This window comes from Spea bombifrons, chromosome 13, assembly GCF_027358695.1.
Source record: "Spea bombifrons isolate aSpeBom1 chromosome 13, aSpeBom1.2.pri, whole genome shotgun sequence".
Taxonomy (NCBI): Eukaryota; Metazoa; Chordata; class Amphibia; order Anura; family Pelobatidae; genus Spea; species Spea bombifrons.
In genome coordinates, this window is record NC_071099.1 from 27,132,159 (window position 1) to 27,145,699 (window position 13,541).

Genomic DNA, 13,541 nt, shown 5'->3' on the forward strand with positions numbered 1-13,541 from the left:
CCGCTGAAAAATTCTCCAGCGTATTTATAACGTAACAATCGTCACCATGCCACACGCTTCTGCTATAGACGGTTGCCACGTACCCCCCCATGCTCTATAATGCATCCTATATACAGATATAATCACAATTCATTGGCTTTTTGTGTTAAAGGAAAAGTCAAACCTTCATTTTTTTGTTCAGATTGGAGAAAGTTCCAAATAGTTTCTTGAAATTCCATTATTTCCAAATAATCGACCTGTACACAGAAAGCCCCCAGGCAAGCGTCGGAGCCCTTAATAAGACAATGTTTGCTAAGAAACGCTAACGAGAATTGACTTTTCCGCTAAGCAGACTCAAGCTTTTCTGACTTTTCTGAAAAAAAAAAAAAATAAATAAAAAAGCAGCTTAAACCTAAATCTCTTTCTGCAGCTATGGCAACAAAGCTTTTCAGCGTATCGGTAAATTCTGCTTGTGTCACATGGCTTAGTTTGGTGCAACATAAACATACAATAATCACGCTAAATGATTATTTCGGGATGGGGTTTGGATAATCAATACTAACTGCAATGGGATTCCTTTTCCTTACAGTTTAAGCCTCTGTCGCTTCTGCAGGGAGGCAGTTCCACTTCTCCACTCCCGTCTAAGTAAACGTTGCCCTACATGTAAAGAGTAGCGATTTCTCTGTGATGCCGTTTACATTTATCAACGTGAATCCAAAGTAAATACCCCGGAGCCCGCCTTCCATCCCTTATGTCTCAGCAGCTGTATGATCAAATAACTGTCGACGAGCGGCTTTGGTAATCGATACACTCCAGATCGGCTCATCCCTTCTCCTAATCTCTTGCTTTGATAATCAGCCCCATCCGCTTCCGCTGATCACATTACCGCGAACTCATCTTTGTATTAACAGCGATCACTCCGATGTCTTATCCCTCGTGTACTTCTCTCTGCCTACAATCTACCAGAACAAACAAGATGCGCTCGATGTTACAGCGAAGATGGGCTTCGGAACAAAATAAACAGATGTAGGATACAGAGTGACGGACAGGACCTTATCTACCTTACGGATATCTGTACAGGCGATGCCACGTGAAGCATTTACACGATCATCACAAACATACCCTGCTGTTCAAAAGTTTGGGGTCAATCAGCTGTTTTCATGGAAAATCCGGACATTTCTAAGTGACCCCAAACATTTGAACATTAGCGTATTTTACATGCGTCTCATCTTATACGAGGATCTGCGCTCACAGCAGGGAGGGGGTGAAGCTACCATTTAAGCTGAACCGACAATAAGAAAAAAAACTTTGCGATTTATAATTATGTATTTTTGTACTAATGCGTTATTTGCAGACTCAGGGGTCTGAAGGACGCAGATGTTACCTCTGTTAGAAGCGTTGAGCCGGACAACTGCCGGAAATAGCCACGCTCTGTATTCTAAAAATACCGAGTAAAAATGATTTTATTTATAACCATGGTTACATAATTTACGCATTGCTACCTAAAATACGATGCGATCCGGCTTACATGGACTTTATTATATTACGCAGTGTGGATAACCACAGTTTCAGCTTTTTAATCATTTTAATCAGTTTCCCTTCCCTTTATCGATCCGCGGGAGATGCGTACTCACACCTGTACTTTTAATTCAGTCGTTTCTATGGTTTGAAGGCGACTTGAGACGGCACCAAAAGGTCTGAAATATTTGCCAAAAAATAAAAGAACACAACAAGACTTTGTATGAACTTTATATTTAAAAAAAAAATACCCATACAAGAAGTCCGGAATAAAGATGTTAAGTGACCACAAATATGCAAACACATGGAAAACAAATTATATACAAAGGTATGGCGCACTACCCATTATATCGGCCACACAATGGCTTCCTGGTGCAGTACGGGGTATATCCATCACGTGATGGTCTTACGGTGCATTAGGTGTAGGAAGTATTGGTTCTATCCATTCCGTGTTGGCTTTACGGGGGAACATTATTGTTTATCTGTAATTTCACAGTCTTATGGCGCAGTGCCACTTGCCGTACACAGCAGGGTCGCGCTCCGATGCTATGAACTTGTGTTTGGGGGAATATTCTACAAAGTCTCCATCAGCTCCAGGATCCGCTTCTGCTCGCTCTCCCGGAACTCTGCATTCTTCCCGTCGCCGATGCTCTCAGAATATTCTGCAAAGAGAGGTGGAGAGGTTATTAGCGAAGAACGCAGCAAGGCGGAGAGGACCTATAATCCCCATAACTCCACCAACTGTACTCCACCATCCACACCTTACTAGATCAGTTGTATGCTTCATATAACCACTGCTAGTGATGTCTCCGGCCACGGGCCAACATAAAAGGCACGAAGGACCTTGTACAGTTCTTTAAACACTTGTGCAGAGCACTCACCTTTCAGAACGTGCCTCAGAATCTTGATAGAGCTGCCTCTCATACTTAAAATTTGCATCACTCGTTGACGGACCTGGAAAGAGTAATAAAGCAAATGAGAATTAGCGTTTCTGGGCATTCAGACAGGAGAGCCGACAACCGGCGACGTAGTTACAGCTGTTGTATACATAACTCCCTAACTAAGTGCATACCTGTATGAGGACACGGCAAAGATGAACACATGAAGAATAATCATTAATGAACCAGAGTTTTCATATAATTTATCATTTTTACTATCATAGACAGTTCTTTCTATATATACCCCAAAGAGAATACCCTTGGGTGCTGCTTGGGTGTTTAGCAAACAAATGTAACACAAACACACAGAGTCATTCTAAAGAAAGCAACCTGCAGATCGGGTGATTCCTGGAGTAAAATAGAGAACCGATCTCTCATTATACGATCCGACATGTAATTTATGGTGCAAAATGCTGCTATAGCAACAGCAACCCAGACGTGAATAGCTGTGTTAAAGATTCAAACGGCGAGCGCACAGCAAACACTAGAATATCCAAGAGAGGTTGCATATGTTTTATAACATACATATCTGTTTAATTGGTAAGCTGGCAGATAGATATATTACATTAAGAAATAGTTACTCCCATAAGGGACAGAAAAGGCATTATACACAGCATCAGAAACTGTGCTTTACCTGAAATATAGAATAATAATAATAATAATAATTAAAAATAATTAAAATGACCAAAAATAGAAATTGTGTTCTAAGGGAGTGAGCAGCGCCGGTTATACACAGTTCATTGGGGTTAAAAATAAAATAATTTAAAAAAAGCAAGTTTTAGCTTTCTCATTCTGAGCATCCCACCTAAGACCGAGGAATCCCACCCGGAGGGGTTAGTAAAGCGCGCACGCATGGACTTGCTGTAGTTACCTGTGGTACGCTTGCGTTGCAAAGCTCCGCTATGATATAGCACAGCAGCTGCAGCAAGAAAAGTCCAGCGTCGAGTCTGCGGAGGTAGAACTCCTCTTCGAGATCATCATCCAAAATCTCGCCACGTTTCACCATATCCTGAGGGGGAGAGGCAGGGCGAGAGAGAAGAGGATACACAAAATGAGGTCGGTAGGACTAGGGGGGCTTCCGAGCGAAGGAGCGAGTATTATACTGCTGTGGAAGAATAGAGCAAGGAACGACCCCACCGATACTCACATGTTTCTCTCCCTCTATTCTCTTGTCGGCCGCCCGCACAGCATCCAGATACTTGAAGTAAAGCTCCATGAGACGGTCCACCTTGGGGAGAGAAGGAATCCATCAGGAACCAAAACAGAAGTACATGAAGTCGGAGGGGATGAAAGACAAGTGGATGAAAGTATCGGGGATAAGCACGTTTTTGGAAGTCAGAAGAGCGGGGGCCGGACGCTCACCTTCTCACTGTCGTTCTCTGTGAACTTGTTGATAAGACGTGTTCTCTGCTGTCCCCTCAGATTCCGCAGTAGAGAGGCCAGGATGGAGCAGACGTGCTCTGTTAAGATGGGGACAAAGCATTCATTCATAGATACGTTTTAACTAATAAAAGAAATACGGACTAAGATGAAAAAACCATAAAGAATAGAGACTCAATGAAATTACGTCCTAAAAACATGTGGTTCCGAGCTCCACTCGCGCATGAACGGCTGGTATCGCCAACTATGCTTCATGTTTCATTGTCAGATCCTTCCTTACCCTCGTGCTCCTTCTCAGAGACACCGGACTTCTTCATCTTTTTGGGGGATTTCATGAAAAGCGGGAAGATCGTCCGCAGGCCAAGGATGTCCACAAATTTGTGGCAGTTATCGGTCCCCTCGGGGCCAATCATGGCATGATCTAGTACCTTGAGGGCACTGCAGCGAGACATCTTCTTTTCTCTGCAAAGGCATAGAAGTAGAATGGGAATCGATCACAGCCTGTAACTCAAACATATATGTGGCACAAACGCTGTGGCCTAGCCTCCCCACCGTACTATATGAAGTTCTTCTATCCCTTAAGGCAAAGTTCAAAGACTCATGTAACCTCGGTGTTGATCTTCCACCAACACAATAGAGCCAGTTACCCTGTGATTCCACCCTGACCACACAACACCCACCATGACGTTAAACCGTTGTCACCAACACTAACCTGAGCATTAAATTCATGAGCTGCAAGCCTTCTCCTTTTAAGAACCGTTCCCGGTTGCTGCTGAGCATCAGACACGAGCACAGGGCATCAAACAGATTTTCCATCATCTCCTGCTCCTCTGCCGTGCTGGGATCATGGCGCTTAAACACCTATTTAAGGAGGGATCTATGTCATTTTTGGCTGCTGGTACCCTTCCCCAGCCAACAGAGGTTACAGCATAAGGCGCAAAAGATTAGTACACGATAAAGGCAGACATTTAATTGCAATCACAGGCTAACTGGTTGGCAAATTATTCTTCTGAGACTCTCGAGCCAAGTTTAAATCAGAGATACGGTGACGGTAAATGGAAAGAAGCAAGGGGGATAGCAACAAAAAAAGGAGTAGGAGGTTTAATTTTCAGGAGATCCTCAGAATGTCGAAGGTGGGGACATTGAAGCTAAAGTAATAATGAGTTTCTTGGGAAGGGGTGGAGTAGCTAGAGAGTTGGGGGTAAAGTTAATGACATGGGTAAGCGAGCATTAACATTGCTGAGACAGCAGTCTGCCACGGCGCTCGGAGGGATGCCAGGGTCTGAGCGGGCAGGGAGGCACTCACCGATAACTGCTGAAGCAGCACATCTATTCCGTCTCGTTCTCCGAGGAGTTCCCGAGTGTCTGAGAGAGAGGGAGATAATGTCAGAGCTGAAGAATAGATCTATCAGCAGGGAGAATCAATAAAGGGTGACAGGGGAGAGGTGCAAGGTGCTACACGAGACAGAAAAGGGGAGGTGGAGAGAACAGAAGAACAAGACAGAAAAGGATGGGAGAGTAATTGAGAGAGAAGCTCAGAAAGATGGGAGAGAGGAGAAAGAATAATTACAGTGCTGAAGAAAAAAAAAAACAGAAAACTAAAAAGAATGAAAGGAAGACAGCAGTAAAAATCCGACGAGAGACAAAGTGAAAGGAGTTTAGAAAGAAGGATTTATTGATAACAAAAGGGAGGTCAGTAAAGGTTCTGTAGCCAAGGATTTAAAGGCTAGGAGCAAGAAATACAGAACATTAAATGAAAAACAAAAGCAGACTATAGGAAATCAATACGTAGAGAAAATATAAAGTAAAGATCACCATCATTGTTCTGTAGAAGGATGGCCAGGATCTCACTGCAGTACAACTTGTTGGCATCAAACGGCATTTTAGCCTTTAGAAGACAGAATCAAAGTTAAAGAAAAATGATAAAAATAATTAGCGTTCCGCAGACCCTCAGAGATATCTCCATACGGGAGCTACGGGGTTAACAGGGATAGGAGGCCTGAGGAAGTCCCAAGGAAGACAATGCAGACAGGTGAGGTCAGAATGGACACAGATTACGCACCTTCAACCTCTTAAGAAGCCACTGGAGGAGACCTTGCTGAGCAGCCTCGGAACATATCTCAGGACGAAATTCAGTCATGTTCTCAATGATCGCTGGACGAGAAAGGAGAATTGAGACTTAATGGTGAGGCTAAGGGGCAATGACCCAAGGAACAATCATTCAAAAACAACCCACCATAAAGTGTCTTACTTACATTGCACATAATGTCATAAAATGAAAGAAAAGTAAGTTTGTTCCCCTAAGTAGAGCGTGGTATGGGCGGGCAGAAGCCATAAGTTTAGGGTAAGCTTTACAGTTGGCATGGATCTACACCTACCATAATGCCCAGCCACCAAGATATATCTATCCTGCTAGTCAACCATGAAAACAGAGGGTCCGCTAGTTGGCTCCCCTGCATTAAATAAAAGTCTAAGCTTTGGTCTGGTGGGTCACTAGTGAAACCACTGCCATCAAGGCTTTTAGCAGCACTAAAATTGTGTAATAAATCTACCTAATGGAAGTTAAGGATGCTTTCCCCACGTTATACACATGTTCAGTTATTACAAGTAAATTTCTTACTTAAATCTTTAAAACACAGTTACACGGGTGTGTTTGGTGTATAGCACTGGACAATGTAGGATTTGGGACATCCACTTTCACCCCTTTTCCCACCATGGAAGCTCCGAATATTGGTTTGCTATCTCTATTTTCTAAGGAACATGTAAACACGAGCATTTAAAACTCACGGGTTTACTGGCAAATTATTACTTGCCGGGACAAGCCAGGCCCAGACAGGTAGGAAGGAACTTTCTTTAATAACTATCCTATGGAGGAGACGGAAAGGGGGCTTCGATCAAATGTTCTGGCGGAGGGAAGAGAGTAAGTAATACAGGATCATACCCAAAGTATTGTGTACACCATCTGCTTCTTCCTTAACAGACTCATCCAGACGCTCCAGATTCTGCACCAAGAGCGCCACAATCTGTCCCTCGACCTGCGAGCACAAAGAGTTTATGCAGAGGTCATTCAATGGGAACGATCATAAATTTAAGCCCAACTAAATGAAGTGGGAATAATCCTGACATACTTACCAAGGCATCTATAAGGACCTGGGCTCCCTCCTCACTCTCATGCAACGTATCTATATCTGTGAGTTCCTGCAGCAGATCAACCACAGCTATACATACATGTGGCACGCTAAGGAAAAAATATGTCTAAAGTAATTTGGTTCCTACGGATACCATTAGATCCTTAACACAGCAACATGTGGTGTGTGTCCAGCAAGCAGGCCAACTTTGTCATAAGCATGCGGGGAACATACAACGCTTATATGTGCACATGGGCGCATGACAACAACTGAGCTGCCCTCATCAATCTGTCAATGACTGCAGACCGGTCTGCCCAGCCTACCCAGCAGCAGCTTCTCTAATCGATCCCATGCATATCTGTCTTTAGCGTTAAGGATATCAGTATTTTCATGCCCCAAGAGGCCCAGAAGTGACTGCACAGCGTTGAGCTCCACCAGCAGGTGGTATTGGTCAGGTATGGTGGCGATCACGTGCATCTCCTGTATGATGTCATTCAGGTCCAGCTCGGACTCCATGAACCTGAAAAGTAAAGGAAAGGCCGGTGAGAGCAGCGCGAGGACATAACTGTTTAGGCGGGGTAGAGAGACGCTCGGTTTGGGAGGGGATAGCAGGTAAGCTAAATGACAATATTCAAATATTCATCGCCGTGCTCACTTCTCGGGGTTGTCAGGGAATTTGATCCGCAGTTCCTGGTTTTTGTAGGATCTCTTCTCAAACGTGAGGATCATCCTTTTCACTGCTCCTTCATCCAGAGGCTCCACCTGAGCAAAGAAGAGAGCATATAAACCATCTGTGACAGCGCACCAAATGTACGACCAGGCCAACAAATAATAACTCAAGCCCCGCAGACAGCAAACTTTCACTTCCCCAGCTGATTGAAAGCAACGGAAATAATAAAGCCATCTTCATGCGAGTCTTATCTGCAGATAATATTTAACGTTGAAATGTTACATCCATGGCTCCTAACCATCTAGGATTGTATGGAACGTCGATGCATTCCTTGGATTCTTGTTCACTTGTAATCATTTTATGTGAATCTATTTCTTCAATAAAATAACATTTAAGAGGAAAAAACCCAACGTACTTTACCAGCGGACATCGCCCCGCAGCCTCTGCATTAATGTCTAAAGCCCCTCCCGGCAATAGATGGAGTAAAGGAGTTAAGAACAGTCATTTTACCACAAGTGACTAATTAACAATTTCCTTAGTCTTTCACCTCCTCATCGTCTTCATCACCATCTCCAGCCGCGTCGTCCAGCGCTACTTTTTCCTCTTTTTCCTCGCGGCGCCAGTTTCTGCTCCCTCCTCGTTCCTTCTTTGGCCTTTCCGCTTTCACCTCTTCTGGGTCATCATCGCGCCCTCGTTTCGTCCCTCTGTCTGGCTACACGACAATAAAAAGGTCAGATTATTAAAAATGATTAAAATCCAACAAGCTTCTCCGTACAATCATAACGATGATCATAACCCTTTGCCTCTAAACGCTACGTCTTATGTAGCCGGAGGAAAAAGTGAAAGGAACGCGGTCTTAATCTACCCAAAAAAAAAAAAAAACCTCAAGCTGAGACAGTTAGAACGAGTAACGCAACATGGAATCGGTTCTTCAACACAACGGGGGAAAAGGTCTCAAATTGTGACATAAAGAGGCCATCAAGAAACTTTTCATGGCCCGATTGGCGTTTCTGATTTTCCGACAGTTGGGTGCCAAACAAAGCTGGTTGCAGACAGGCAATAAGGCCGTTTCCAGCCGTGCCGGCGCCAACTGCGTATCTGGATCATTCTTTGAGGCTGGACCGTTGCACATCGAATACCGTTGGTAATCCCTTTAGGATCCATTTACTTCCTGGGTGACGAGGCCGCGCTCGGGCAGCGCCCCATTTACGAGTTTATTCCCTATGTTTCTGTACGTTTGCAGAAGCAGGAATACGTTGACGTGATTTGCATGCTGCTCTAGTCACATAGAACACGGATAGTGGCCCCATCACCCGGGATCCACACCGATAGCCCTGCGCTAAACACGTCCGCGCCGGGGGGTTAATAGTCTCCGTTCGGCTAAAGGTGGGTGTTCTGACTGCTTACGGAGTCAGCGAAAAGGATATTAAAAGTCCACGGGCATCAGTAACCGGGTCACACACGCAGCGGGCTTGTTAGCCAACGTAACAGGATAACAAAGTGAAATGAAAGATTTATCAGATTTAACATTTTTGATTTAAATATGTATTAAGTAGGGATGTCTAATACAACATAATCTGCGGGTTTTGTTCTGAAAGGGAAATAAATTAAACGCGGCTCACAGCCGGGAAGGCTAAGATCCATGGGCTCATTGAAACGGACCTTTCCACTGAATACCAAGTACGCGGATATCTGAGGGGGCTGCCTTTTAATCCAACAAGGGAGGGGGTTCACAAGTTTGGGGTCACCGTGGAAAACAAGGTCATTTCTAGCTGTAACAATTACAATTCTAACCATCAATTAAGCTTTTAAACTTAAACTTGGATCAGGGAACACAACGTGCCGTTGGAACACAGGAGTGATGGGAGTGATAAAGGGCCATTGGAACACAGGAGTGATGGGAGTGATAAAGGGCCATTGGAACACAGGCGTGATGGGAGTGATAAAGGGCCATTGGAACACAGGAGTGATGGGGGTGATAAATGGCCATTGGAACACAGGAGTGATGGGAGTGATAAAGGGCCATTGGAACACAGGAGTGATGGGAGTGATAAAGGGCCATTGGAACACAGGAGTGATGGGAGTGATAAAGGGCCATTGGAACACAGGAGTGATGGGAGTGATAAAGGGCCATTGGAACACAGGAGTGATGGGAGTGATAAAGGGCCATTGGAACACAGGAGTGATGGGAGTGATAAATGGCCATTGGAACACAGGAGTGATGGGAGTGATAAATGGCCATTGGAACACAGGAGTGATGGGAGTGATAAAGGGCCATTGGAACACAGGAGTGATGGGAGTGATAAAGGGCTTCTGTACGCCTATGAAGAGATTCCATTAAAAATCAGCCGTTTCCAGCTACAATATTCATTTGCAACATTAACCCCGTCTGCGCTGGATTTCTGTCCATTTCATGTTATTGTAATGGACAAAATGTGCTTTTCTTTAAAAAACAAAAACCCACAATGTTTAAACTGTAGCATTATATATAAATTAATATATGGTATATATGTAACCATTCATAAAAAAGGCACTGTTTGTTTAATCACGGCAGCTTTCTAGATCACTAGTTGCCGCCAGTCACACAGACACCATGAGACTTCGACAAATGCGTTCCTGCAGCCAGCTTGAGAAATGGCAACGCAGCGACGATGGGATCAGCGGATGACTGAACCGTCAGATTGTCTTCCAACCGCAGCATCCATATTTTAAAGCATTCGGGGAAACAGGCAGCTGCCGTATCCCGCTCAACGGGAGCCGCTGACGGTTTGCTGGCAAACTTTCTGATCGCCCCCCCCCCCATATCCATTTGCCATACAGACGATTTAAGCAAATCATTTCAATTTTCCCGGTTTCTGGTTTAACGAATGCAAATTATTTACTTAAAAACGTTTTTAATACGTTAATATGTATTTATTGTTCGCAAGGCTTCTTTCGTGGGATATAGAATAGCGGGTATGGGTTCCCTCTGAAATTCTTAATAAAACTTAATAACATTTCGTAAAAAAAGATAAGCAATTAAGGATGAGGCATGGGCTTGCGGAACGAGGCCGTACCCTGCTCGGGATACGAATGGCAATTTGGTGATTAATAATTCATGCCCCATGTTAGCCGCTCACTAATCTCGCCCTGCCAGCTTACTCCAGCGATCGGAAGAACCGCTGGGATTTCGTGAGTGAGAGGATACCTTCTGTCCGCTCGCCGCCCTCAGAGGCCGTTTATGGGGTTTAATTAAAAGTTATTAATTACAGCGTATGGAGAGTTCAATTTTATGTTCCGAAGGCAGGGGGAAGGCAGATGTCAGGAATACGCAATATGTCACTTTTCATGCAGGACCTCCCTATAGGCCAGGGGCGTCCAACCTGCGGCCCTCCAGCTGCTGCAGGACTACATCTCCCATACTCCTCAGCCAGCCCCTTAGCTGAAAAAGCATTATGGAAGATGTAGTCCTGCAACAGCTGGAGGGCTGCATGTTGGACGCCCCTGCTATAGGCTACAGGGATCATCACACGGAAACATCATACAGGCTATAGGGATCATCACATGGAAACATCATGCAGGCTATAGGGATCATCACACGGAAACATCATGCAGGCTATAGGGATCATCACACGGAAACATCATGCAGGCTATAGGGATCATCACACGGAAACATCATGCAGGCTATAGGGATCATCACACGGAAACATCATACAGGGTACTGGGAGGCTGTAAGTGGACTCATTAAATTTAATGGAATAAACGGCATGACTGATGCTTTTAGTTTGTTTATGAGGCGGGTGCTCTTTATCTTATTTTATCCGTCGGTTCTAGTTTTGTCAGACCCTTTGAAAGTAGGGACTGTACGAAGCGCTGCGGGAACCGCTGGCGCTACATGAATAAAAGATCATTTGTTTGAACCGTTTCCCCGTGCCTGGAAACAGCTTTAAACACCAGTATACCCGACACGGGTCCCGGTTGTCTCTGGACCGGCCAACCGAGGAACCCAAAGCCTACTGAGCTCCGTAGTTTTATACTCGGCAAGGACACGAGGCAAACGAGACCTTCGGTGAGACCTCACGAGCTGGAGGACGTCATCGATATACCCGAGCGCTAACCGCGTGCCAGCTCAATGGCCACATCCGCCAGTGTACACCCCCTCTGATCCATAATGGTCACATCCAGACTGTACCAATCAAGGCTGGGAAACCTAACGCTGTCTGAGCGAGGGTTAAATGCGAAATGAAATCGTTTGTACTGCGATACAGCATCAGTCAGGCTTTAATGCATGCACAGAGATCACACGTTCGAGTTGAATTGGAATTCGGCGAAAGCTTATTTACATTTAAATGCGGCCTTAAGGAGCCGTCTGGTATCCCGCTTCATGTAAGCATAATGTCTGTGTGGCTTTTTAATGGAGCTAATGTCTCCTGGTGGCTGAGAGCGATCTTCTTATCTCTCCAGCCACCCACGATAAGTTTTTTCACCCCGCCGTACCAGATCGTATCCCACGTCTGTGCTGGGTCCAGACCAGCCGGAAGCTGCATTCATCAAAAAAAAACGCTTACTTATTTATGTTATTCTGATTTATTTTGTAGAATAATTCCCGGACCGATACATAGTATTTAAAATGCTAACGTGCGTCCCGCGGCACGGGGCGAGTTCGGGCGTCTCCGTAGGTTTGCGAGCGGCCATACAAAGTATCGGTGAATATTGTGACCGGACACGCAGCGCTATGCGACCCGGACGGGGTGGATCGGGGAGAACAGATCTTGTGCAGAGTGGTCGTTTACTCAAGTTCCTGCTGTTTGAAGCGTTTGACTGGGTTGTCATGGCAATAAGACCACTTTGCACCATAATTGCCGTTACATAGATAGATATATGCCTTTTTATTTGCATAATTTATATATCTTTGGTACGACTGACGGACTCCAATAAATATTGTCTTTTTTTGTTAATTATTGCACTTTTTGGGCACGTTTGCACGATCTCGCGTCTCCTTGCTGCTGCGCATGTTACGTATACGCTAGAAATGAGCGCACCGTGGAATCCGTAACTTCCACAACTCTCAGCCGGCCGCGCTCCTTGTACCTGAGAATGTACCCCACGCATCAACATACTGCACTGCATAGTGACCCCCGAATGCCTATACCCTGTAACAGGCATACATTATACACCATGCTCTGCATACTGTAACAGGTATAATAATAATAATAATAATAATACATTATTACACAGCACTGAGTACATACTCGTTGTCACCCGGGTATTATGTGAAGGCTGCAGCAGGGCAGGTCACTACAGGCATTATAAACGCATTAAATATAACACACTGGTATATAAATGCTCGGTATAAGGGCACATGTTCTATACACGGTGCTGCGTATATTACTGCCGGGCATCTCCTCGGCATCCCTGGTCTTTATTCTGCTTCCCCTTCCGGTTCCCGTGCTCCATTTCCGACCCATTTCCCCGCTACCCCCTGAGGTTTACCGGCCTTACCTGATACCGAAGCAGCTCCCCGACGTCCATTCTTACCACACCGCCTCGCCGACGTAATGCAAGACACTTCCGAATCGTCGTAGCTTGCTGCCGTAAAGCGTAACGCGCCCGCCGTACTGCCGTAAAGCAACACGTTGCAAAAAAAGAAAAAAACACACCAGCGCGTCCTGCCTGAAAAGCTGCAGTAAAGCTGCCCCAGTTAAGAATTTAACATAAATAGCATCATTTATGGGGTTTTATTTTTATTTTACTGTAAACATGGTATACAGTACGTTGGAGGTTGAAAAGTGGTCTTATCTCCATAGAAACCAATGGAATGGCCTAGGCAACAGGAGATTCCTTTGGTTGCCATGGTGATAAGTCCACTTTTCAAACTTTCGCACCAGAATCCCTTTTTTCATATAATACTAAAATAATTAAAATAATTTATACGGTGTTTTATAAAAC

At 44.8% G+C, this 13,541-nt stretch overlaps 1 protein-coding gene across 1 annotated transcript; it reads right to left on the reverse strand.

Annotated features, from left to right (window-relative positions):
- Positions 1-1,712: 1,712 nt before the first annotated feature.
- On the reverse strand, positions 1,713-13,209 carry CTNNBL1 (catenin beta like 1). Its single transcript, XM_053453630.1, has 16 exons — positions 13,095-13,209; positions 8,161-8,325; positions 7,599-7,705; positions 7,324-7,463; positions 6,948-7,045; positions 6,757-6,850; positions 5,878-5,969; positions 5,631-5,703; positions 5,122-5,180; positions 4,528-4,676; positions 4,096-4,277; positions 3,798-3,895; positions 3,583-3,663; positions 3,307-3,444; positions 2,379-2,451; positions 1,713-2,159 (listed from the first exon to the last, which is right to left on the reverse strand). Exons 1-16 carry the CDS (start codon positions 13,122-13,124, stop codon positions 2,071-2,073), a joined length of 1,668 nt encoding a protein of 555 aa, XP_053309605.1. The 5' UTR covers positions 13,125-13,209; the 3' UTR covers positions 1,713-2,070.
- Positions 13,210-13,541: the final 332 nt, after the last annotated feature.

Bases quoted from the DNA above. Each gene is read 5' to 3' on its own strand.
- CTNNBL1 (XM_053453630.1), bottom strand. From the start codon at position 13,124: ATGGACGTCGGGGAGCTGCTTCGGTATCAG. The intron at 7,706-8,160 runs GTGAAAGACTAA...TTCTTTGCTCAG, and splicing joins GTGATGAAGACGATGAGGAG to GTGGAGCCTCTGGATGAAGG. The intron at 4,278-4,527 runs GTTAGTGTTGGT...ATGCCTTTGCAG, and splicing joins CTCATGAATTTAATGCTCAG to AGAAAAGAAGATGTCTCGCT.